General features: G+C 38.4%; 2 protein-coding genes across 3 annotated transcripts in view; both read right to left on the bottom strand.

The window, feature by feature from the left end:
• LOC125723191 (uncharacterized protein FAM241A-like) overlaps positions 1-19,232 on the bottom strand; it is a 229,966-nt gene that overhangs the window by 31,972 nt on the left and 178,762 nt on the right. The gene's annotated exons all lie outside the window — the stretch shown is intronic.
• Positions 4,805-19,232, bottom strand: part of LOC125723186 (lactose-binding lectin l-2-like) — a 114,649-nt gene continuing 100,221 nt past the window's right edge. The window contains exons 1-7 of one of the 2 annotated variants that reach the window (XM_048999601.1): positions 17,604-17,693; positions 17,411-17,494; positions 13,907-13,945; positions 11,680-11,792; positions 7,193-7,318; positions 5,907-6,015; positions 4,805-5,034 (exon numbers count right to left, since the gene is read on the bottom strand). In XM_048999601.1, coding sequence (XP_048855558.1) covers positions 4,967-5,034; positions 5,907-6,015; positions 7,193-7,318; positions 11,680-11,792; positions 13,907-13,945; positions 17,411-17,483 — 528 coding nt within the window. In that variant the 5' untranslated portion in view covers positions 17,484-17,494; positions 17,604-17,693 and the 3' untranslated portion in view covers positions 4,805-4,966. Of the gene's footprint in view, positions 5,035-5,906; positions 6,016-7,192; positions 7,319-11,679; positions 11,793-13,906; positions 13,946-17,410; positions 17,495-17,603; positions 17,694-19,232 lie in introns of those variants that run through there. The other variant, XM_048999602.1, reaches the window with a different exon arrangement.

Here is a 19,232-nt window from a genome sequence, read left to right as displayed (position 1 = left end):
TGTGTATGTAAAATTTTTATTTCATTCGATCCACACAATAACCAATGAATGACTAACAAAACTACTTACTTATACTTCATTCGTTTGTATGGCGGTATAGTTCTATAAGAAATTACGTGTGATGTTTGACCTACGAACTGCATCTCCCATGCTTATTTAGCATAAAGGTCCCAGTATGAAAATGACATGAAAGTGGCCAGGAGTAACTCAGGTTCCAGGTCAAGACAGCCCAGGAACTTGTAACCAGGAACCAACTTCTGGTGTTATGGTTTAAGTCGTTATCATATTAACTGGTTACAGGTGTGTTCACGTGGCATGCATTCACTTATTTTTGCCAAAGACAGAAGCAGATTTGTCAAGTTTGGAGGGCTAAAGAAAATAAATAAATGGCGTACGCTAATGAAGAACAGGACTTGTCCCACATGTTTATGGAACATGACAAACGTTTACATCTGAATGTGCTTGTCACCAGTAAAGAGGATCACAATTTGGGTGATTCCAGCAGATCGGTTCCATTTGTATTTCATAAGTGTCACGGGTCGCGGTTGAGCGAAGCGGCGATCGTGCGGATCGGCAGGCAGGTAGCGGGAGACAAGGCGAAATCAGGGCAAACAGGGGTTTATTTAGGGGATCCGGGGCAGGGAACAGAAGACGCCAACTAACATCAATGACAGACAAGGAAAACTGGGGAGACCAGGACTTAAATGCACAGGACTGATTGAAAGCAAATGGACACAGCTGGGTACGATCCGGGAAACACACGTGGGTAAGCAGGGGGGGTGGTACACAGGAGGAGCGGACGAGCCGGGCATGACAATAAGTCTAACTAAATTCATTTTTTCATCTCTTTCAATGCTGAATCTAATAAAACATACTGTATATTTAGCTGTTCAAAATGTACACTCGTCAATCTCAGGTTTAATTTTTTTTCAAGGTTTTTAAGTAGAAGACTTTTTGCATTTTTGTTCATTCTGTTACTAAAACCTCAAGCAACTGTTTAAATATCATTTGAAAACCATATCAACTCGTTCTTTTGTGTCCCACTCAATAAAGTGTGTATTTTAAAGACGTGATTGGTTACATGTTCAAAGAATATGATTTTGTGGTTAAAAAAACACATATATGCATGAAAGTATTTTTAATCTTTATATGAGTAACAGGACAGAAATTAACATGACTGAGTTTCTTTTTAAAAAAGAAGTCATGGCAAATTCATGAACCATAGCTACATGTAATCAAACCCAATAGTATAATAACATTGAGTACATTGAGTAACTTACCAGAAATGTATTTTTAATAAATAACTAAATGAAATCTAAGATATAATTTGGTTAACAGGACAGAACATTGAGTTCTACCACCTCAGACATATAATATCCTCAAAAATTCATGGAAGATAGATTACTTACTTTTGGTTTTCCTGTGGTCTTCATGTGCTTTAGGTGATGCAAGTTCCAGTTTATAAGGGCCATGGGACTGAGTGTAGACCAGAGGAAACTCCTAAAATATGTATTTCATCTGGAATATTATTGATTTACTGTAAGGGAAATATATTCAGAGCATAAATGGGAAATTCTGTCACAGAAATACAAAAAAACAAGAGTCCTGAAGGTTTTTAATCGGCATATTTCATGGTGATATGCAGTGGTAGTGAGCAGGGGCAGGTCATGGTGTTATAGGTAATTATCATTGATGTTTTACATTATGCATGTTAAATTTGCAATGAGGACATTGTGGACGACACTTTCCTCGATAATAACATGTATTATAAAGCTACTTTTCATGCATATTTATACACATAATGTCCTGGGGACAGAAATGGCACTGATTCGGTGTAATGGCCCCCATAAACCATAACCCTTGAACTTTGATGTGAAAGCACTTAATGTTAGCTAGGACCGTAACTAGAACGCTCTCCAAGATACAAATAGACAAATTTATCTAACATTGCATTTCATTTCAAATGTTTAGCAGATGATACAAATACCGTCAAATGACAGAAAGCAATGAATATCCCATTTTCAACATGGGGACTGCAGGCTATATGACTACAAATTTTACATCAATTTGTCTGAATTCAAATCTTCAACCTTTTGTTGCAGGATGGAAGATAAAGCACCACATTTGTGAGTATAACCTGGAAATGTTGTCTTCTATTTTTAATTGTTTTAAACCTATAGGATATGATGTCATAATGTAGGCTATCATAAGGGTTTGAGAATACTTTTCGCTAATAATTAAATGTAACATTAAGCCTAAGAGCTCATTTGATGTTATTAATATAAATGGCTGACTTGTGTAAGTCAATAGACCCATAGCAAGTAAAATAATATTGGATGATAGACAGATTTATAACTTTATATGTGTGACGCCCGCTCCGTCCGCTCCTCGTGTGTGCCACGCCCCCTAATTACCCACGTGTGATTTCCTGATCGTGCCCAGTCGTGTCTTGTTTCCTGCTGCCTTGTTCCATGTATTTAAGTTCCTGTTTTGTACTAACCGGTTGTCTGTCATTGATGTTAGTCGGCGTGCCATGTTCCCAAGTCCTCATCCTTTTAATAAATCCCCGTTTGCCCTAATTCTGCCTGCTCGCCTGCTTCCTGCCCGCTCGCCCCGTCCGTGCGCCTCACCCGCAAACGCCAAGCGTGACAATATGGGTGAGGTATGAAAAATGATCTTTGACAAACTGATCAGTGTGCAAAGGTTAAATTAACCAGGGGTGGTACCCCGGGAAATGCCCTTTATTTTCTAAGCCCAGTGTTAACAGGCATGGCTTAATGTATATTATTGAAGTTTAACATATTACAAGTTATTGGCTATTTTATATTAATTAGTAGTAGTAGTTAAATTAACTTCATATACAGTAATGGTACGTTTCATTATAATTTAATTATTTGTCTGATAATTATTCAATTAATTATTGTTAAGAATTTTTAGCAATTATTATGAATTATTAAAACTGTGGCTAACCAGGGGAATAAAATGTTTGGGAAATTGAATCTTTTAAAGGTTTTATATAGAACCATATGGTTTATCGACAAAGAACCCTTTTGAGGGCCTAATAAATTATAGAACCCATAGCACTATAGAGCAGTTCCAATTTTGAGTTAATTTGAGGTCTGTTTTCAGGTATGGATATTCACCCATATACTGTAATGGTTTTGTAGCAGTAAAATCACCCAAAGGGACATCCTGATTTTGCTGAGTTCAGTGTGTCCCTGGGTCAACAAGGGAGGGGCTTATGTTTGACTCTTTAGACAATCACGGTCTTCATGGTGTCAAATTACCATATTTGTGTGTTTTTTTTCTCCTTTTCAAACTCAAGGCTTCTGTCCCTGAGGCTGGCAGTGTCTGTGCCTCAGTAGGCTAAGCCTCTGTGTTTATCAAAAGATCGCTGATTCAACCTTCATTATTATTATTATTATTATTAATAATAATAAATGAAGATGCACCCTTACATTGCCCCATACAGTCTTTGCAGGCAAACAAATCCCTGTGTTTTGTCTATGTTTATCTTCACTAAAGGCATGCACAACAAAGCAGGTACTTTGGAAATCTGTGTATCCTGCTGTTTAAGAGAGAACACTGCTTATAATTTATGCGGTGTCATACAATGAAGAGTGATTGGTTAAAAAAGTGAAATTCAAACCCCTCCCTTGTTGACCTAGGGACACATTGAACTCAGCAAAAGCAGGACATGGTCCATCAAAGATCAAATATAGTTAATACAGTAAAAATTGCAAATAGAATTATCCGTTTCACTAGGAGAAACCTCTAATCATCTCATCCTTCTTTTTGCTGTCACTCAGTACTATTGCATCAAGTTTGTTGTGATTTGTCTCAAAATTCGACCAGGTCCAGATCTTCACCTATACAATGTGGCTGCAGCTTGGAAAAGATCGGACAAAGAATTTTTCAGTTATCATGCTGACAAGATCAAGTGTCTGTGCCTGCCTCCTCTTTGTTATCACTGTGCAGTGCTGCTTCAGTTTTGGTGTGATTTGTCTCAGAATTTGATCAGGTCCAGATCTTCACTCTTAAAAAATGTTGGCAAAGGCTGAAAATGATCTATCAAATACTTTTTGAGGTATCGTGCTAATAGAATCAAAAGTCTGAAACTACCCTTGTTTTTGCTATAACTACACAGTTCTTCAGTTTTGGTGCGATCTGTCTGAAAATGTTATCACTTACAGCTTGTCATCCCTTAAATGTTGCTGCAAAGTTAGACAAAGATCCATAAAATCCTTTTAAATATACTGTGTTGACAATACTAAGTGTCTTTTACAGCCGCTGTTTGCTTCCTTGCTGCCACACAGCACTGCTCCTTCATTTTTGGAGCAATTACTCTCAAAATTAAATCAGACATAGACCATCATGTTTTTCATGCTGCAGTAATAAGATCCACCAAATACTTCTTGAATAATCACATTCAGCACGTCAAATGCTGTCTGCTTTAACCCTTCCCTTTACTGTCATTAAATAGTGTTGCTTCACTTTGGGGATGATCTCTCTCTTACTGAAAAAAAATCCAATTAATCACCCATACTGTAAAATGCAAAATCTGAAAAAGATCAGTCACATGTTTTTGAGTTACTGGTTTAATAGGCACAGTGTCTGTGGTGGTGGCAGCGGACCGGTCCCAGACCCATGTGTATTCTCTGAGTCCAGATAATATAACACGGAATAGCCAGGCTGTGTGGCTGTAAAGGCCTAGAATCCCTGCTCTAGGTACTTGGTGACCTAATTGCTATAAACTACTTAACTCCACTGTGGTTTTTGGCAATAACACATTTACTTCAGATAATTTGATGCTATAGCAGAAGCATTTATTATAGCTAAAGGTTTACACAGGTATACAGTGTAAAGAATGTGCAAAGAATCTTTTGTGAGAAACTGTTACTCATTGCTAAGACAATAAGGAAAAAAAAACAATGATCTTGCAGGCACTGTCCAGACAGTGAGGAAACTAACGCAGTTTGGCACAGACAGAAGGCAACAGTGTCATACATCGTAGGTTGTTCCATCCCTTTTCAGCTACATAAAAAAAAACAATTTATGGTTAATACTGATCAATGTATCAATACATTAACTGTTAACATAACATTGATGTATCAGAACATTTAAAATAACACGAAAACAGTGAAATATGTCCTCTAACTGCTTATCCTGGTTAGAATTGACAGGGATCTGGGGCCTGTCCTAGGTAGCACAGGTCCCATGACAGAGTGGGCATAGACACACACACACACACAGTACAGACATCTGCATCTTATACAAGATCTTTTCCATTTTTTAAATGAATTTGCAAATTTTTATCACAATGTGGTAAAATGATTTTGTAAAATGATTTGGCCATCACTAAACCCAAAAATAACACAATGTGATATTTTTCTAATGTTCAGCCCAAAATAAATATCCTTTCATGTAACATTAGGGAGGACATGGTGCAGACTGTGTATGGCATAGATATACTTTATTTATTTATTTATTTATTTTGGCGGGAGGGAGCAGCAGACATTGGGGTCACTGCCCCCAGCCCCCCATTTTCCGACGCCTTTGCTGATTATATGAAAACTTAGAAAAGTCTTATCTCAAGCCGACTAACTATTGCAATCCTTGCATGTACATAACATGCAATGTTGATAGTAATATTGCACAACATCCAGCCCTATTTCTTACCCAGAGCTAATCTGCACAGTCCAAGGAGACACACAAACACCATACACACACAAGGAGTGAACCGTTTACTATTCTATAAAAAAGGTGTGGTAATAGGTTTTTAACACCCTTACAGAAAATCTAAATAAACATAAAGTCCATTGAAAATCCAATATAAATGTTAGCTTTTTATACAGAAATCCTACAAGAAACATTTTAGGCTCATTTGGTTCTGCATTGGATATTACCTCCATAGTTAATCTCTGCACAGTCTTCTACTCCAGGGTTATTCGGTTCTCCGGGGTTCCATTTGGTAAAGTCAAAAGGAGTCCCATCAATCCAGAGCCAGGTTCCTACCTGTACAAGTTGGAAGATTAGGGGATAGAGGTCATTCTTTGAGAGTCATTCCATGAGTATGTTTAATTGAAAACATTCTATATCCAATTAAATAAGCATGTTTGGATCTCTAAATTAAGTGCATTGTTGCAATATCATTAGGCCTCTGTACCTATAACTGGAAGTTTGTTGGTTTGAATCATGTCCTTGGCAAAATAGTCACACATCCACTGGGCTCTTGAGCAAGGCCCCCCCCCCCCCCAAAAAAAAAAAAAAAAAAAAAGATAAATGGCTGACACTGTGCATCAACCCCAAGCTTCGCTCTCACTTAGATACCCATCTATGGAAAGCTTGTGAAGTTAAACAACATGGTCAAGGACAAGTCGCATACCCCCCCCCCTTTGAAGCACAGCCATCTGGCAATTAAAACCCAAACAAACCGACTGAAGAACAGTTTTTATCCAAGGGCTGTGGCCTCCATCAAACCCCTCTTGCAGAACAGTGAAAAGTAACTGTGTGCACATGTTTAAGACCACATACACTGGAACAAGGCCTTTAATAATCTGCACTAAAAGCACTTTTATGCTGCTGCTGAATTCTTGTGCTGCTTAACTTAATGCTACTATTCATTTCGCTGCTTCCTTTAGTCTGTGCTCAGTTTTATGTAATTTATCTGGTGTTAATTAATTAAGTGATTGATTAATTGATTGATTAATCCATTAATTCATTCACATGAGTATGTCTCAAAGGCAGGGATATGCAAAAGTCAGTACTCTAGTGTACCGATATTCATACTTGTGCACATAGTAAATGAAGCATAATTTAGTTTTTTTCTTTCCCATTTCATTTTGTATTCTGACCGTTATCAGCACCGGGGTTATGCTGGTTAAGATATTCTCTCTATCCACATGAACCTCCGGGCAATATTTTTCTTTTTAGAAATTAACCTGGACAGATTACTTTTACCATTAAATTAATTTTACAAGTTGTCTGACCAACATCCATTTGAATATCTGTAGGAAATCCATAAGAGAAGAACATGCAAACTGCACACACAGAGCAGAGATGGGATTCGACCCAGTAGGTGTGAGCCGTCACATCAGCACACACCAGCTAGAGTAACTTAAAACAAAATGGTGTAATATTACAGTATTTACATTCCGTTTCAAACTGTATTATATAATTCCAATCACTTTACCTTTACAGCATCAAATGCACCAATCCAGGCGCGAGGAAAATGGCTGCCTGTGACTCTCTGCACAAACTGGTACTCTTCAAAACTGTGGATGGATGCCAAAGTCCCTTTTAAATGGATGCAGTTGTTCTGTGCAGAAGAAAAGAACAGGGGCAGTTTATAAATTGATGAATCCCTTAATCATAAACTCTTCATTGGGCACCTAGTATTTTCAGTTTTACTGGGAACTTTTCTTTATTATGCCACTCGCATTCATAAATTTAGTTTTATTTATTCTGTGTTGCCAATAAAAAAATACATAAAAGAAAGTTAAAAATAGCATCTGTGCATCTATTTTTGTAACAAGACTGAATTAAATACAGTTTTGTATTTACAACGCAGTGTTAGAAATACTACAATTATCTGATGATTGTGCAATGTTTTTGGTTACGGGTTAAGCAGCATAATAATTGTGTCATTGTAGAGATCTCCTGTGGCCCGTAAATGTGTAGAACGATTGTCAAGCCCTTCTTCAAAATGATCAAACTCTTCACCTTTCATTTACATCAAAAACATTACAAGAACACTGTTGTAGCAGAAAACACATCTGCTAACTCCATATAGTTTCCTTTTCATATGTAAAATAATTCTTTTTAGTGATTTTATTCTGGGGCTATTGAACTGAAACTCTGGATATTTTTCTATAGCCCTCAACTTGAACCTGCTGTAGGTTAAATTCCCTTTTGAATGGTGGGGCCATGGCATAGGGTAACATTACTGCAGGGCTACTGTTCAACTATCTCATTTTGATTCTCGCCAAATGCAGTGTCTCTCTCTCTCACACACACACACAAGCACACACACACACACATGTAGGGTATACCTATCCTTATGGGGCCCTCTCATTCACTTCTATGGGAAAAATGTTAACGCTAACTATGACAACCTTAACCCTCACCCATCCCTAACCAAAACCATAAGTAACCAAGCAAAATACAAGAGTTTTTGAATTTTTAATTTTTTCATACCAGTCACCGATATTTATAAAATAGAGTTTTCCCTTATGGGGACCAGGAAACTGGAAAAAAAAATGGATATTTATCACGTTATGGGGACATTGTGTCTTCATAAGGATAGATATACCCGCTCACACACACACGCACAAAGTTCCCTGATCTTTTCAGGTTTTTCCAAATATTTATTAGGACATCAGAGGTAAAACTTTTTTGACATTATAGTTAACCAGGTTAACCTAAGCAGCGTATTATTTAACTTTATACTACGGGACCGTTGAATGCTTGAATCTGATTGGCTGACGAACGTTCTGAGGTGTGCAATTATTTTCAGATATACACACGGCGAACGTAGTTCCAGGTAGCTCTCTTGACTGCATTACAGTTCCATATCACTTCGCATAGTTAACTGTAATAACGGAAATTAGCATACAGTACCTATACAGCACACAGGACTAACAAAAACAACAACATGACAGATGATTTTCCGAAAGTAAATTTTAATATTTACGGTGAATATGAAACTTTCAAGAACTGGGCTGCAGAAGTATTAGTTAGCCGAGTGTACCAACTTAAAGGCTACACATGGCATTTCTCACTAGCGAGGTAATAACAGCGCTGCATCTTAAAGCAGACTTACAGTTTAGAGACGGTGCTTCAGAACACTGTTGAGGGACACACAGAGGTAACCTAATTCATACAAGCTCTCTCTCTCTCTCTCTCTCTCTCTCTGTGTTTCTCTTTCTCTGTGTCTCTGTCTCTCTCGCTCTCTTTCTAATAACTTCATTATTAACCGCATTAGTCTGCTATCAACGGCTCAAGCCTCCATTGCCAGCTTTAAAATGACGCTTTGGAACTAGCAAAAGAGTCGTTGGATGAGATGCGGAAGAAATAATCCTACTCACAATAGCGATTTAAGTAGAAAATCCGGACTAATCCCTTGAAATATATCATCTGATTGATATCTTGAGGTGAGGCAACCCTAGTATAAGCAGAATAATTGACTCCGGACCGTTGAATTATTAGAAAATAATGCACACCCGAGGTGGTAATGCGGCCACGACGCGAAGCCGCCCGTCGTCAATTATTCCTTACATGTTGTAGTTAATCCATATAAAGTTTGGGATATGCTATCAGGCGGGTCAGGCTGTATAAGGAGTGGAGCCATTGCCATTGTCTAATCTACAGAATGTGATACTAGTTGTCTTCATAGCTTTGATGAACTTCTGCAGTAATGTTAAGTATTTAGGAACTACATGGGATTGCAAAAGAAAGGGGATGCAAAAATATAACCTGACCTCAGTGCACTCTTACACACCCCGATTCGGCAGATTTCGCTGTCACCCAAAATTTTTTCAATCTTACAATCGTTAATTCCTTCAATTCAAATACAACGACAGGCTACAGTTTAAAAATAGAATAATAATATAATATTGTAACAAGTTTAGCCAAATAAAACACAAGCTTCAGATCAGTAGGAGTGTGGTGGTTCGTTATATCAGTCGGTGTACACAGATACACAGTAATACATATCTGTTAAACCAGATGACACATCCCAGCTCTTTGCGTTAGAAGACTATCTACTAGACATCTGGTATTGGATGACAAAACTTTTAAATTAAACACAGAGAAAACAAGTACTGCTAGTTGGTCCTAAGGCTGCACAAAATAAGTTTTACAACCTAAGCCTTAGTGGTCTTCCTACTCAGCCTAAAAATGTGGTCAGAGATCTTGGTGTCATGCCTGGCTCGTACGATCCTCGTGTGTGCCATGCCCCCTGATTATCCACGTGAGCTTCCCCGATCGTACCCAGCTGTGTTTGATTATGTTTGCCCAGTCTTGTGTATTTCAGTCCGTGTCTTGCCCTGGTTCCTGGCCCATCATTGATGTTTGCAAGTGTGTACTTGTGTTCCGTCCTGCCTTGCCCTACTATTGAATAAATCCCCGTTTTCCCGTCCTTCGCTTGCTTGCCTGCTTCCTGCTTGCTCGCCTGCCTGAACGAACACCCGTTCACTGGCGCCGATCCTGACACTTGGTGCCCTGTTTGATTTAGATCAATGTTTCAATGCTCACATAAGAAGTATTATTAGAACTGTGTTCTACCATCTATGGAACATAGACAAACTTTGGAAGTTGCCCTCCTTTCATGAGGCAGAAAAATTAATACATGCCTTTATAACTTCAAGACTGGACTATTGTAATGCCCTCCTTTCTGGTTGTCCATCAGGATCCTCAAGTGATCTTCAGTTGTTACAAAATACAGCAGCCAGAGGTCTTAAAAAAACTAAAATGAAACTGATGATGTTAGCTGTTTTATGCTCCCTGCACTGGCTTCCAGTTAAGTCTCGGATTAATTACAAAATAATACTATCAACTTATAAAGCACTGAATGGCCTTGCAGCAAAATATCTTAGAGATCTACTGGTCTCTTACAACCCCTCCCCGCCTGCTTTGATCTCAAGGATCAGGAAATCTATTAGAACCTAGAGTAGAAAGAACTACAGCAGGCTACAGAGCTTTCTCTTATAGCGCTCCTCAGCTGTGGGATAGTCTTCCAGCAGTAATCCAATGTAGTCAGAGGTGGAATGTTTAGGACCAAAAAGTACAAATCCAGACCAAGCTTTTGTTTCAACCAACCACAGTCAAAAAAGTTACTTTGAAAGAACTCAATTGAATCATAGACAGTGGTCCCACCCAACTACAATGAGTATTTTGAAAATGAAACATTCTTTTTACATTGACTATGTGTTATAAGAACATAACATAGTTGAGTCAGTCTCACTCAGTTTTCTCATGTCTAATTAAACCAACTGAATTGGTTTCTAGACTGCAATATTATTTATCAGGGCTGAGAGAAGGCAAGAGCTCCCCTAGTGGCTATAGGAGTGCATGTGTCCTAGAGCAGGAATAATGAACAGCAGCCTCATTGCATTTAGACCATAACTTGGAATAGAAGAACAAATCAAATCATTTTGCTCATTTAATATTTAGATTTTATGAAGAACCACCACTGTTCAGTTTTTATTATAGACAACATCCTGTAAGGTTTTGGCAAAATCCTCTTCATGATGATGGGCAAAATATACAACGTTAGAATATATACCCAATTTAAACTGAAAGAGAGTAATTTAGTTGGTTTAATCAGACATGAGAACATGATTAACTCAGCTATGTTCTGTTCTCAGAACACAAAGTCAATGCATCAACTTAAACAGAATGTTTCATTTTCAAAATACTCATTCTATTTGTGTGAAACTGTCTATGATTCAATTGAGTTAATTCAAAGTAACTTTTTTTCAGTGTGCTTGATTGAAACAAAACCATGGTCTGGATTTGTACTTTCTAGAATTGAACTTTCCACCTAATTTCCCCAACACTGATTAGAGATACATGAATCCTCCAGTTTTCCCATGTACATTACGAAATGCTCTTCAAGGATTCATTAATAAGTGCAGCACAATCTCAAATAATCAAGATTTTATCAGTAGTGGCATTTACCTGTGCATCCACCCATGATTTTGGTTGTCCTTCAAAGTAGAAGCAGCGTGAATGATACTGATGCCAACCACCAGGGCAATTGGCTGTAGGGATGTTCAATCCTGAAGAAAATCCTGTAGAATGAAGGAGGGGTGTTAGTTTTGGTTTAGCTGACTTAAGTAATTATAATTAGGTGTTAGGACAGTTACAGCCTTCACAATAGGGAAGCTACATACCTACTGCATTCTTTAAATCCCCTATCTGATAACTTTAATTTTAGTCTTATATATATATATATATATATAAACACACACGCACAGCTCAAAAAAATATAAGAAACACTTTGAAAACACATCAGATCTCAATGAAAAAAAAGTCATGTTGGATATCTATACATATATGGACTGAGTAATGTGTTAGGAAGGAAAGGATGCCCATGGTTAGATGGAGATGAAAATTATCAACCTACAGAGGGCTGAATTCAAAGACTCCCTGAAAATCACAGCGAAAAAATGATGCGGCAGACTAGTCCATTTTGCCGAAATTTCATTGCAGCAACTCAAAATCATACTCAGTAGTTTGTATGGCCCCATGTGCGTACAATGTCGGGACACGCTACTAATATCCTGGATCTCCTCTCAGATATGGGCCAGGACATCACTGAGCTCCTGGACAGTCTGAGATGCAACCTGGCAGCATCGGATGGACAAAACATAATGTCCCAGAGGTGTTCTATTGGATTTAGGTCAGGTGAGTGTGGGGGCCAGTCAATGGTATCAATTCCTTCACCCTCCAGGAACTGCCTACATGCTCTTGCCACATGAGGTCGGGTATTGTCGTGCACCAGGAGGAACCCAGGACCCACTGCACCAGCATAGGGTCTGATAATAGGTCCAAGGATTTCATCCCAATACCTAATGGCAGTCAAGGTGCCATTGCCTAGCTTGTAGAGGTCTGTGCATCCCTATATGAATATGTCTCCCTAGACCATCACTGACCCACCACCAAACCAGTCATGCTGAACAATGCTGCAGGCAGCATAACGTTCTACATGGCTTCTCCAGACCCTTTCACGCCTGTCACATGTGCTCAGGGTGAACCTGCTCTCATCTGTGAAAAGCACAGGGTGCCAGTGGAAGACCTGCAAATTCTGGTATTCTATGGCAAATGCCAGTCGAGCTCCATGGTGCTGGGCAGTGAGCACAGGGCCCACTAGAGGACGTTGGGCCCTCAGGCCACCTTCATGAAGTCTGTTTTTGACCAAACAATCAGAAACATTCACACCAGTGGCCTACTGGAGGTCATTCTGTAGGGCTCCAGCAGTGTTCATCATGTTCCTCCTTGCACAAAGGAGCAGATACCGGTCCTGCTGATGGGTTAAGGACCTTCTACGGCCCTGTACAGCTCTCCCTGATTATCTGCCTGTCTACTGGAATCTTGAGACTGTGCTGGGAGACACAGCAAACCTTCTGGCAATAGCACATATTGATGCGCCATCCTGGAGGAGTTGCACTACCTGTGCAACCTCTGTAGGGTCCAGGTATTGCCTCATGCTACCAGCAGTGACACTGACCATCACCAAATGCAAAACTAGTGAAAAAAACTGTCAGAAAAGATGAGGAGGGAAAAATGCCAGTGGCCTCCAGCTGTTAAACCATTCCTGTTTTGGGGGTCGCCTCATCTTGCCCCTCTAGTGTAAAAGTAAAATTTATTTACTTTTTTTATTAAAGCGGTTGAAATTATAGTCTTAAACATTACCTGAATATCATGAACATGTTATGTCTTGGGGGTCACCAGTGCTTGAAGTGGGAAAAACAGGTACCAGTACTCAACTTGTTAAACAGTACCAGCAGATTATGAAGAAAAACACAAAGAGATTATGGTAATGCGTACCAGTGAGTACTGGCCCACTTCATGCACCAGTATCCACCTTCATTAGTCTATTAAAGTAGAATAACTCTTAATGAGAATCAAATATCTCAAGACGTCCAAAAGTTTGCAAAGTGACTGTTTTGCATCCATAATATTTTTGGGCAAAAGAACATCATCACATTTCTCAAACAGTTCTTGTTCATATGACAGACAATATAATTCATAATGATATAACTATTATAACAATACTGCAGTTGTATAGTAAAATCAGTATGTAGTAGTAAACATAAAAAAGTAAGACTAATCCAATTCATTTTGCAGATGAACATAACTTTATCTGTTTTGTGATGTTTTAAATAAAATAAAAGGTACTAACCTTTGGAAGGTTCCAGACTTTTAGTTTCATTTTGGAGCACTGAAATGCACAAAAATATGTTTAACATTCAACAGAAAAAGCCATAGAAGATATTTTTCCATAGTCTTTTAATTGCATATAATGCACTGTGCCATTATGTATGTTACAAGTGTGGTAGCAGTCCAATCCATCGTGGAGAACTCGTGTAATTAATTATGGGGTAATCTAATTCTATCACTTAGCCATAGTCCAACACAGTGGCGGCACATGAAAGAACAGGCGCAGATCTGGTTAACTGTATTACATTAGGGTCAAGTCACACAAATTGCTGGTATACTGGTGCTCCTCTGTTTACGAACTTTCAACTCACTTTCAGATATATGAGGACCTGCTTGCAGCATTTCATAAAGAGGACTTTCAGGACCTGCTTACAGGGCTGGATGTAGGTTAATGTCATACTCAGGACCAAGCAGTGCAGGTTAAGGGTCTGGCTTAACGGACCAATAGAACCCTTGAATTCACAGCATTTGAACTGCTAACCTTTGAAGTACTAACCACAGATCCTTAGCCTCAGACCCACCACTCCGCCAACTGTGATTGGCCATATTGAAAAAAAAAATACTGTGTACTATTTTTAACCAATACGGGATGAGTTTTGTCTCATATTCTTGACTCCCTGATTTAATAAAGGTTTTTGTTCACTGGTGTTCCAAGACACTCTGTAACCCTTGGTTATTCTTGCTTGGGTCCAGCTGTGTATGTTTTGTCTTGTATTCCTTTATTCCTATGATTCTAGTATCTCCTGGTGTTTGAGAATACAGAGCTGTCACTATCGATTATATCGATAATCGAATAATCTACCAATTAATCTGATGATTCATATATAATATAATATAATATAATATAATATAATATAATATAATATAATATAATATAATATAAAGTATAAGTATATAAATATATCCTGGGTTGTTCCCTGCCTTGTGCCTATTGCTTCCAGGATAGGCTCCGGACCCCCCACGACCCAGTAGGATAAGCGGTTTGGAAAATGGATGGATGGATAATATAATATATACATTGCAATTGGCATGAGGCAGGAACCAAGCAACCAGTGTAGGGTGCACACTCAGTCACACATATGCTACATTTAGGCACACTGATTCTTAAATAGCATGTTTTTGGACAGTGGAAGGAAACTGGAGGATTCACGAAAAAGTCAGACATATACACAGGTTGAACATTCACATTCCACACGCACAAAGCATCGGTGTGTGGCAACAGCGATACCCACTGCCCCCCTGCTGTCATTGGCTTGCACAATGTACCATGTTAATATAGTCATGGCATTTCATGCACATGCAGTTGTCACATCGTAAAGACTACAAAGGTCTGCTGGGATCAAACCAGTTTTACTCAGTCATTAGATACAAAATTTAACAAACTTTGCAATTTGAATAATGGTTCCCTTTCCACATTAGCCTTACAAAGAGTGAAAGCTATTAAAACATAATATTCATCAGCATGACTTTTAACATTATCTAGCATTGCTTTTAAATGATCAGTCAAAAAATCAGTCTATATAAGTTAATATCGGTAATTTCAGCTTTTACAATAAACGCGTCCTACTATCTATCTGTTGAACAAACTAAATAGAATTATGTAGTATCTGTTAACGAAAGTTGTCCCAATTTCTATGCAAGTGGTTTAAAATAATTTAACTACCAGATCAATCATTCAGAGTCGTCCGGTGTGTTTAAATCTCACATTATGCTCATGTCTTCTTTTTGCTATGATCCATTGTAAACATTTGTTTTGTTGCTCACGTTACAAATGCCCTGTTAACGTACAAGATTAAAGTAGTTTAAGAGTTCGTTTCTGTAGTCGGTAGTCCCTCTATGCGGTATATCATTAATGGACTATCGGGGGCTCAAGTACAGGGGGGCCTGCAGCTTGACCCGGTGTGTGCCTGTTGAGGTGATTCAGACACCTAACTTGATGCCTTCTAGATGCCTCCCTGAGGAGGTGTTTTGGGCATGTACAACCAGGAGGAGACTCCAGTGCAGACCCAAGACACGCTGGAGAGATTATATCTCTTGGCTGGCCTGGGAACACCTTGGTATTCCACCAGTGAAGCTGGAGGTGGCTGAGGGAGGTCTGGACATCCCTGCTTAGACTGCTGCACCCCAACACCCGATAAGCAGTAGCCAATGGATGAATGGGTGGATTGAATTGTGGGGCATTCTATGCTAACAGCATGTAATGAAAATTGCAAGTGCGACATACAGTATAGCTAGCTAGTTCTTACTTATTTTTGTACTTTTCGGGATACTCTAGGTGGTCAGTGTAGCCCCATATTGAATCAACCAAACACACTATTACCACTAGGATTTTTTTCAGCAGTTTTCTGTCACGACAGTTTTTCCCTAACGCAGTTTTACGTCACGACACTCCTGATGTTTATTGTAAGTTTATTGTAAGTAACATTACCGGTATTATGATTCACTGAGTTTGCTAATGTCAATGTTAGGTTAACTGAACCGTTATTTCACCATGTATTATTATTATTATTAATAATAATAATAATAATAATAATAATGAATAGCAATAGAGAATTTTGTCACATCGCGAATGTTCTTGTAAACTGTAAAATCTAACTTAATTTTAGCTAGTTAAATCTAGCTTTCTCACTTTTTAAATTCTCTCTCCCTCTTATCAAGCACATACTGCAGACCATAGACATCTGAGCGGGTTTGCTACGTGCATGAATGTGTATCAGCATTGTTTCTACACTTCCTGTATTCTGCGTTTCAAAACCAATGTTCTCTTCAGAGTCATACAATTGCTACTTAATGACATTTCATAAAATTCTGAAGCAGTAGCGGCAATAATTTACAATTATACTGGCGGCAATAATTATGTGGTGAATTATACTGAATCTGTAATGTAGCTACTAACCTCAGTTTAGTGAGGTGTGTATCCAAAGTATTTGAAAGGCAAATACAAATATAACATGACAGATGAACACTGCAGATTCCATCCATCCATCCATTCTCTATATCAATCTGTCCTATGCAGGGTACCGCAAAGATAAGGGTGTAAGGCAGGGGGATGACCAAGGACAGGGCACTGACACTTTGCAGAACACTACACTGAATTATTTCAGTAAATCTTTTCTGGTTAATGAGCACTGCCTAGCAGTGTGTCAGATGATTAAGTTTGAGTCCAAGTGTGAGTTGTCACTGTATCCTGTCTATGTCCGAGTTGCAAGCGTATCAAGCACGAGTCACGGAAACTGCAATTTAAGTGAGTTTTGGATTCAAAGTACCACTACACAGGAAGATACGTACATACACACTGACAGGCTATGGGAAATGTTGAAATGTAAATTAACTGCATGCCTTTAAACTACAGGAGGAAAGTGGAATACCCAGAGAAATCACAACACAGGGATACAAAATCTACACACATAATATCAAAAGTTATATAAAAGAAAAAAAGAAAAAAACAGTAAAGATTTTTTCTTACCTTCTGGCACCCAGAAAGCTCCACTGAAAGAGAAGATGGTGTAGAGGATGGTGGAGATGGTGAGAAAACCCATGATGATGTCTCCTGGAGGATGAAGAGGAAGAGAGCAGTTAATTTCCTGATTAGATTTAGGTCTGTGCTTCACTAATCAAACTAGCAATACAAGAATAATGAACTAAACTTGATAAAGTACCTCCAACAATCAGTAAGTATAACTGTACTCAATGGAAAGTTCTAGATGAAAACAGGGGCAGCCAAGGTCTCCGTCTTCTGAAGATTTATCTGTTCAGTAAGGCTTTATATAGTTTAAAGATTGAGCAAGAAATATTTAAAAAGGGGAAGGTTTGTGATCTGATCAGTTAGTTTACACTTTCTTCACACATTATCAAAAAGATGCTATCAGACCTTCCTGGTAACCAGTGTGACATCAAACCTGACAAGTCACCTCACACACCTTGCTCTAGGAGTTACAAGAAATTTATTTAGCTTATTTAATTATAAGAAGCTTATTTAATTATAAGTAGAAAAAGGAATTGCCACAACCGGGAGACAGAGAATCACCTTCAAATAGAGTTTAATTCATTAGTACTGTAGGTGTGTGTGTGTGCGTGTGTGTGTGTGTGAATTTTTTTGTTTGTTTTTTTTTGGGGGGGTGAATTTCTTGAAATTCTTGAAGGAGCTACAAGTAGCTCAAGTAGACAGTGTATTGCCTGTCCCAGGTGTACATGCATTTTCATGTGCTCTTGTTCTGTTTCAATAGTAACCTATAACAAACCTTTGCTTGTGAATTCCTTTTTTCTCCTTAAAATGGCAGCTTTTTTTGTACCTTCTATCCATCCTGTGTACATCAAGATATTTATTTTTTCTCAAATGATTCTTGTGTTTGTGAGAATGACCAAACAAAAGCATAGCAGGCTATCATCATGCTTTCATTTTCAAAATAAAATGAATTTCACTTAGGTTCCCAATGCAAATAAAATAGTCCACTTTCCACGTTTTGCTTATTGCCAAAATCAGAGGGCATGTCCCCCTTTTCTTCAGTGATGAATTTCTGATATCAACAATGTGCATTTTAACTAGTTAAAGTTTAATTTTTCATCTCAGAAAGACACATTATAACTAGTTACAGTTACAGTTTATTATTATACCGACCATTATAATGCATTATGGAGATATCTATAATGCATTATAGACGAGAACTTCATTGGAGCTTATGAAGTATTATATTAAACACTATGCTATATTCTTTTATTAATTCTCATACTGAACATTACAATGCATTCTGAAAGTTTCTAAAGTGGTACATTTTCCAGTGTAGATGGATGGCATTGATCTGGTCCTTATGACTCAACAATTTGATACTTTGCTGGATAGGTGGCAGCATGTGGCTCAGTGGGCTAAGCCTGTGAATCTGTAATCAGGTCGGCGGTTAAAACCCCGCCTCAGCACATCTGCGGGTCCGTCAGCAAGACCCTTAACCCCCAGTCGCCTGGGTGTCCCAACAGGTGGCTGCCCTTCGCAGACAGCTTACTCTACCAAGAGCAAGTTGAGGGAAGCGTAAAAAAGAATTTCTGACCGACAATGCTCTGGATTGCCATTATACTTACCAACATACTAACAATGTCTGAACGGTTTTATATTACGTTTATGGTGCTGATTAAGAATATGACTTTGGTACTGTCAGATTGGCTCTAGTTTCTGATATTTAATAGTTAATTAATTTACGCAACATGTTAGAAAAGCATTCAGAATTGCAAGAATATTTTAATTTTCGTTACAACTAGTAAGTAAACAGTCTAACATCATACAAAAAAGAAATTAG

This window comes from Brienomyrus brachyistius, unplaced genomic scaffold, assembly GCF_023856365.1.
Source record: "Brienomyrus brachyistius isolate T26 unplaced genomic scaffold, BBRACH_0.4 scaffold46, whole genome shotgun sequence".
NCBI lineage: Eukaryota > Metazoa > Chordata > Actinopteri > Osteoglossiformes > Mormyridae > Brienomyrus > Brienomyrus brachyistius.
Note: the sequence above shows the minus strand (reverse complement) of the source record. Positions and strands in the feature narration are given on the sequence as shown.